Genomic DNA, 7,595 nt, shown 5'->3' on the forward strand with positions numbered 1-7,595 from the left:
AACAGGTGTACACTTAGCATACTAGATGAGTACGCAGGGAGTACTCGACCAGGTTGGGCTTTCTTGGATTGATTGAATTTTTGGGGTTTGGACCTTGGACCAGGAGTTGACTAGGGTTGACCATTCAGTATTTCAGGCCTTTTTCGATATTGGTCCTTCTTGGGTTAGGTCCATGATGGATTGGGCCTTGTGGGTCATTTCGGGTTGGGCTATTTTTGGGTTTGTGGATAGTTGGACCAGCTAAGGAGGTATGTTTGGATTGGGAATAAGTTATTGGGCTTTAGGGTAAGGCCCATGCAAGGGTTTGGGCCCAATTTGGAAAATTAGGCCATTAGTGGGCTTTTATGGATTTTGGAGTTTTGGGCTTAGGCCTTCATTATGATTCTTGTTGGGCCAGGGGTAAAATGGTCATTTTACCCCAAGCATGGATTATGGATCATGGGTTGGGACCCATTTGCTAATTGGGTGACATTTGGTATTGATAGCTCGATGAGTTGCCTGAACAGCAGCTAAGTATTTCTTGCAGTAATCTTCAGTAGTGTGAGGTGAGTTACCCTTCCTAGATGCATGGGTCGAAGGCACCAATGCCGACCCACTAGTAGTTGCTTATAGTAGAGATGATTTTTTGGTATGCCAATATCTAGTGAGATTTATGTGCTTGTATGCTATGTTATTATGTGGTAGTGGTGGGAGGGGTGAAGTAGGCCCCGTAACCGGTTGAAATAAACTGGAGGGTAGGTCGGGCACCAAGATATGCCTGACAGTATGTTTATGATATGATATCATGTGGTAGTGGTAGGAGTGAAATAGACCCTGTAACCGGTTGAAATAAATTGGAGGGTATGTCGGGAACCCAGATATCCCTGACATGGGTTGGTCGGGCACCCATATATGCCTGACATGGGTTGGTCGGGCACCCAGGTATGTCTGGAAAGGGTAGGTCTGGCACCCCAGTATGCCTGACATGGGTAGGTTAAGCACCCAGGTATGTTCAGCAGGGTAGGTCGGGCATCCAGATATGCCTGACAATACGTTTATTGTATGGTATGTGGTATGATGGAGGAACTCACTAAGCTTCGTGCTTACAGTTTTCCGTTTTGGTTTCAGATACTTCTTCTTCAAAAGGAAAGGAGCCGACATGATCGCAGCGCATCACACTATGATTTTCCGCATATGAGATATTTGGGAGTTGTACTCTGATAATATTTTCTATGGCATGTTTTGGTTAATTGACACACTGGTTTTGATATGGATTGGCACTATTGATGTTTCAGACTACTCGTTTTTTTTTATAATTACTTATTTAAAAATGAAATTTTTGGTTATGAGTTTTGGGATGTTACACACGAATCTTAGTGAGTTCCCCAAGATACCACATACAACACAACATAAATAAATAACTATAGATTATCAGCAACCCTGGGGACTATCAACAGTCCCAGTGGGCTAACAACATGCCATGTGGGTTATCAGCAACCTTGGAGACTATCAGCGGTCTCAGTCACATATAAACAACATAACATAATAATAACAGCTAGACCCAACTCGTAATCACATATATAACTATTCTACTACACAGGTGAGAATAAGTGAGGAGACTCACCTGATACATACGACAAGTAAATCTTACACTCGAACTACCAGATCTAGACTCCCCCTAATCAACAAAATAATTAACCCTAATTAATAGTTAAGGTCCAAAACTCAACCCGTGAGTCCAAATCCTACAACTAATTTTGTAAGGGCAAAAAGATTATTTTTCCCTTCTCATGGTCCAAAACCCTAAATCTTGACCAAAGGTCAAAAGTCAACGAAGTCAACTGTCCAACGCGTACGTTGGGCGTATTCTTTTTTACGCGGGGTGTACAACGCAATCAGAACCCATTGAGGGTGTAGCTAGGAGTACGCTCGGCGTACTCTGTTTGCCTCTACTTTTACAAACTTTATGTCTTAATCCCTTAAGACAACTAACCTAACCTCAGATCCGACCATTCTAAGGTGTCTTAACCCACCAGTCATCGACATTAAGCCTTTACATGGCTAGAAAAGTCCTAATGCAACAATATTTAACTTCTAATACACTCTAAGCTACTTTACTCATGTATGAGCAAAAGGGAATGATTAAGCAATCATTTTTATGAGTCTATAGGCCCTAAAATGCATGAAAGGACAACTATAATTCCCTAGAGTGCTCCAAACTCATAAAGGTCCAATCTTGGGAACAACAGTTCATAAAACTTCAACCATGAAGATCTAATGAAAAGCTTGCCAAGGTATAGACTTTATACCTGAAAATGATGCACAAAGAGGAAATTTTTCTAGATCTACAAGCTTTCTAGCACCCACTCTTACTTCTCTAGTCTCCTTCTTCCAATACAAGCACCAAGAACACTCAAAAAGCTTGCAAAAACTCAAACAAGCAACTCAACTTGAAATTAGGGTTTAGGGAGGGTTTGGTGGCTGATAAGGATGATCTAATGGGGACATCATGTTCTTTAAATAGGGAGCAAACCTTAAAATTAGGGTTTGAAGTCTGCGCTAGTACGCCTAGCGTACCAAATGTACGCCCAACGTACTAGCTGATCATCTTCGATTTTCATGTTGCATGAGTACGATGTGCGTACTCTAACGTACGCCTTGCGTACAACCAAAATCGCAAACCTTTTCTTCAAGGGACCAAATGTGCCAATTTCGATAAAGATGCAAGAAATAATAAAAATACCTGATATCGGGATGTTACATTGACCGTTGACCGTTGACTTTGACCAAGTTTGACTTTAGGTCAAAGGGAACATTTTGAGTTATAAATTAAGACTTGGTCCACGTTTGTTGTATAGGTGACTTGTAGAGCATGTGTTTGGATTTGTAATAAGTTCAACTACCTTCTAGACTTTGATGTGAGTTCTCTCACTATATTCGTGGGTCGAAACCACCAAGGCCAGCCCACTAGATTTGTTATGTATCATTGTGTATAAGATGTTGCTATGCTTTAGTGATCTGTTAGATTGACAGACCTGTATGATTACTTGTATGGCTGGTTATTGATTATTGGTTGTATACGTTGACATTATGTGGTTAGGTTGAGGCGATTCTACTTTATGCTGAAGGCCAAGATACCTGAGCGGTCCAGTTGATACTATAAGCCCAAGGGAGTGGTCTAGCTTATGTTGTAGGCTCAAGAGCGGTCCAACTTATCGCTGAAGGCTCAGGTGGCAGTCCAACCTTGTTTTGTAGGCCTTGTATGCATGCACTATATATGTGTTTTGTAGGGTATTAGTGGTTGTCGAGGCTAGAAAATGTTAAAACATTACTTAAGCTCATGAATAAAAACATACAAGTAGCAAGAAGATGTTAAAACATAAAACATTATCATAAAGATTCAAGAACAAGTTCATGGAGTTTTTTAACATTCAAGTGATTTCACTAAAGTCAACCACTATTAGTTTAGCCTAACATGGCTAAACTCAAGAGAACAAAATAAGAGTAGATTATACCAAACATCTATCAAGATCAAGAGCAAAAAGATGATGTTTTTGATGTGTTCTTGGCCTTCCAAATGCTCCAAAATCTCCATAGAAACAAATTTTGACTGTGTAAAAGTGTGCAAAAGATGAACACCAACCTTCCTCAAATAGTTCTCAATATGGAATTCCGAAAATGCCCATGCACGTCTGTGTGCGGCTGCCCAACTCTGCGCAGGTGGTGTCTGATGCAGGCTTCTTTGAGTTTTGGGTCTCCAAAGCATATCCCACTGGCCCAGATCGAGTCCAATCAACTCACAATCCATTTTTATTCAAGTTCTCTTCATTTTAAGCCCAATTTGGTCTCTCCAAATCACTCATAGCTCGTGCACTCGCCCGATCAATAATCTCTACACGCTCGAATATTCGTATGTTTCTTGCAAATTCAAAGTTCATTTTCTCTAAGCCTTCAAATGATCAACAAGCCCATAATTTTCATAATCTCCATTAATCTTCTAGCCCATTATCTTCCATTGTCCTCCAAGTCCATTTGCTTCCCAAAGATCCCAATCCGCTAGTCTCCTTAAAATCTGCAATTACACTCACGAAACTAGAAAGTACCCGAAATAATCATAAAATAACAAAAGGGAAAATATGCATGAAGATTAACTAAATTATGAATGAATTATGCTAAAATAAACTATAAAAAGACATAAATAAAATGAAACTATCAGGTATATTGGGGAAACTCATTAAACTTTGGCTTACAATTGTTGGTTTCATGGTTTAAGGTACATCAGATGATCGGGGCAAGATGAAGGCATGATCGTATACATCCTCCTATTGATATATGTTTTGAGATTTTTGATACTCTGATTTTATGGATTTGTTGTGAAAACAATAGTTTATTATATCATGGTTTGTGAAAAATGGTTTACAAAAATGAATTTTTTTTCATGATTTTTGGAACGTTACAATCAATTAGGATAAAATACAAAATAGATAATCAGGAATTCCTCGGAAGTGGCCTCAGATCAATTAGTGAAAAATCAAAGGAATGTATATTGAGGTGGTGTGGGCATGTCTAAAGGAAGCTACCAACGATAAGAATTAAAAGGGTGGATTCAATTACAATCAATGGAAAGAAGGAGAGTATGACCACGAAGGAAGTGTGAATGCAGTGTGATGTTATACATGAATACATTGTCTCTTTACAAGAACATGACTTCATATATGAGGGTTGTAGTAAAGTAGCTTATGTCATTTATACATGTCTTATTTGTTATACCGTTCGCATAGTTGCTTCTCTACATGATATGCATAAGGGCATTTATGTGATACTATTACCCAAGTGGAAGCATGCATAACAACATCTACCTTCCTCCAACCTCTTTTAATTCATGGTTTGTTGTTGTTATTGGGTGCGGTGTTGCTATTATTGTTATTCTTGCATACAGTAACACCGAAAACACTCATGGACATACAAACCGACATAAAGGAGTTAGACTGGTCTTGAGTTTTCGTAGAGTTAAAGACCTGTAGTATGTCCTAATACAAGTGTTTACACCAACCATTCAACTTTTTAGCTCGGGATAACATGTCTTATTTACAAAACTTGTGGATAAAAGAGTTGCAAAAACTTTAGGGGATGCTTTCTACAAGTTTACATGAAGTACAAGGGCCGTTTGTGTAACATATAAAAATAGTCACAATCTCACACAATTCGTCAGTGTACATATATGGGACTGTTTTCCGTGCGATTCTACTCTTGAACAAACCAAACGCCTACATTCACTCGCCGTCGGCCTTCACGGTTCGTCCTCTATCTCTCTCATTTGTTACATGATTTTATTTTATTTGAATTCAGTGTTGTTCGTACACGATCGGCACTTTTTGTACTCCATAACTTGTAGATCTCAGTTTTGTCGATATTTCTGATACTCCTTGTTTATAGGTTGTTCTGAACTGAATTTTTTGTCCGGATAAATTCCGTGTTTTTTTTTTGAGTTGATCTCTGATCAGAGATTTTAAGGTGCTTTTGTAGGGTAATTGATAATCGATTGCGCTCACTGTGTTCGATTTCACCTTATGATTGTCCTTTTGCTTAGGGATTTGTAGTTGATTGACTCTGATTTCAATTACATGTACAAAATTGGTAAAATGAATTTACCGTTGAAGATCGAAATAAAACGACAAATCTAAAAGCTAAATGCGTGTGCTTGATAGCTGATGGTGTTAAATTGTAAGTTTCGTGTCAAATGAAACCCTAGGTTTTCTAGGGTTATCAGTGGTCCAGAAATTATGGGTTTTTTTTTTTTTTTTTCACTTATTCTCTTGATGAAAACGACTCTTTTTCTGTTGTTGATCCCATTGAAAACTGCAAGAATTTCCATTTTGAGATAATCCTACAGAAACTTCAAAATTACAATATTCGTATTATGGCATTCTACTTTCATTTTCTCCTATTATAGAATTGTATTTTATTTATTTTTCTTATTAGGACATTATACTTCAAAAAAAAAATTACCTATTTATAACATTCTACTTCTAATTTTTTTTTTTCTTATGGGGAAATTATCCCTTGAAAGCTCTACCCAATTATAGTAGTGAAAATTCTTTTTAATATAGATGACATTGCTATATATTAGATAAATAATCATATCTATTGATTGGACGACTGTAGCATCTTCATACTTTTGTTGTGTTATTGCAATCTTTGAATTTTTAAAAACTAATGATAATATATTTTTTATATTCCGATAATACCCTCGGGTAAATAGATGGATTGGCAAGGACAGAAACTAGCAGAGCAATTGATGCAGATACTGCTTGTGGTATTTGCAGTTGCAGCATTTATAACAGGTTATGTTTTGGGTTCATTTCAACTGATGTTGTTTGTGTATGCTGGGGGAGTGGTGTTGACAACTTTGATTACAATTCCAAATTGGCCTTTTTTTAACAAACATCCTCTCAAATGGTTGGATCCGAGTGAAGCTGAAAAGCATCCAAAACCACAGGGGGCTGTGACTTCGGTTTCAAAGAAGAAGCCAACCAAGAAATAGGCTATGGCTATTTTATATCATAATTGGGTCATATTGAAATGAAAATTGTGTTTTTTTTTGGATTTGGTTGTGTTTTTAATGTTTAGCTTGATAAATGATATAATAGATATTATGCATCGGCTAGAAAATTGATGAAAAATATTTTAAATGAGTAGAGGAATTGAATTTGATCATCTTTAGTATTTTTTTTTTTTTTTTTTCATACAATCACAGTAAATTATTTTCAGTCTTTTTCTAAATCTTGGACTATAAAATCTCTCATTTTTATATTTGTCATATAATTTTGAAGCATAATGGGTCCTCTACGAATTTGAATTTTGTGAATTTGCTTATTGGGCGTTTCCGTGACGTCACGTATTTGGAATAAAGGTACAAGGGAAAGAAAAAGTAATTTTCCTAATGATAGCATGAAGGTCTAAGTTGATAAACCATTTTAAAAAGAAAGTGTTTGGATAAAATTAGTCATCAGGAGTGTGACTTTTATAAACTCATTTATGAGGATAGTAAAAACTTATTTTCGAAAGTGCTTTTCTATTTTCTAAACATTTTTTTTTTAGGGAAAATGACTTCGAAGAGTAACTATTTTTTATCCGTGTTCACATATTGGTAATTTCTCCTTTTTTGTACATAATAAAGTAACTAACTTGTTTTAACTGTTTAAATTACACCAATATTACCGGTTAATACATGTTTTAACCGGTAACTCAAAGGAAAAATGACTTAGGAGGGTAATTACCTTTTATCCGTGTTCACATATTAATAACTTCTTATTTTTTGTATATAAGAAAGAAACTAACTTGTTTTAACTGTGTAATATCTCAAAAATCATGACCAAAGATTTCGTTTTTAATTTAATACTAAAACCATAATTGTCAAACAATTAATTTAATACTCCGGCATCAAGCCCTGTCCGATATCAAGTCCCGCCTGATATCGAGCCCCGCTCAGTATACAGATATGTCTCTCTTAAGCCCTGCCTGTCTCTGGGCCCCGTCCGCTAAACACATACAATTATATAACATGCTAACACATAAAGAAACATACTTTACTGTATCTATGTCCTAAAAAACAT

At 36.7% G+C, this 7,595-nt stretch overlaps 1 protein-coding gene across 1 annotated transcript; it reads left to right on the forward strand.

The window, feature by feature from the left end:
• Positions 1–5,180: 5,180 nt before the first annotated feature.
• Positions 5,181–6,696, forward strand: LOC145013378 (signal peptidase complex subunit 1-like). The gene is made up of 2 exons (XM_078972169.1): positions 5,181–5,274; positions 6,242–6,696. The coding sequence occupies exon 2, from the start codon at positions 6,242–6,244 to the stop codon at positions 6,521–6,523; it is 282 nt and encodes a 93-aa protein (XP_078828295.1). The 5' UTR covers positions 5,181–5,274; the 3' UTR covers positions 6,524–6,696.
• Positions 6,697–7,595: the final 899 nt, after the last annotated feature.

Source organism: Lactuca saligna, chromosome 8, assembly GCF_052625555.1.
Source record: "Lactuca saligna cultivar CGN05327 chromosome 8, ASM5262555v1, whole genome shotgun sequence".
In the NCBI taxonomy this organism is placed as follows: Eukaryota; Viridiplantae; Streptophyta; class Magnoliopsida; order Asterales; family Asteraceae; genus Lactuca; species Lactuca saligna.

Bases quoted from the DNA above. Each gene is read 5' to 3' on its own strand.
- LOC145013378 (XM_078972169.1), top strand. From the start codon at position 6,242: ATGGATTGGCAAGGACAGAAACTAGCAGAGCAATTGATGCAGATACTG.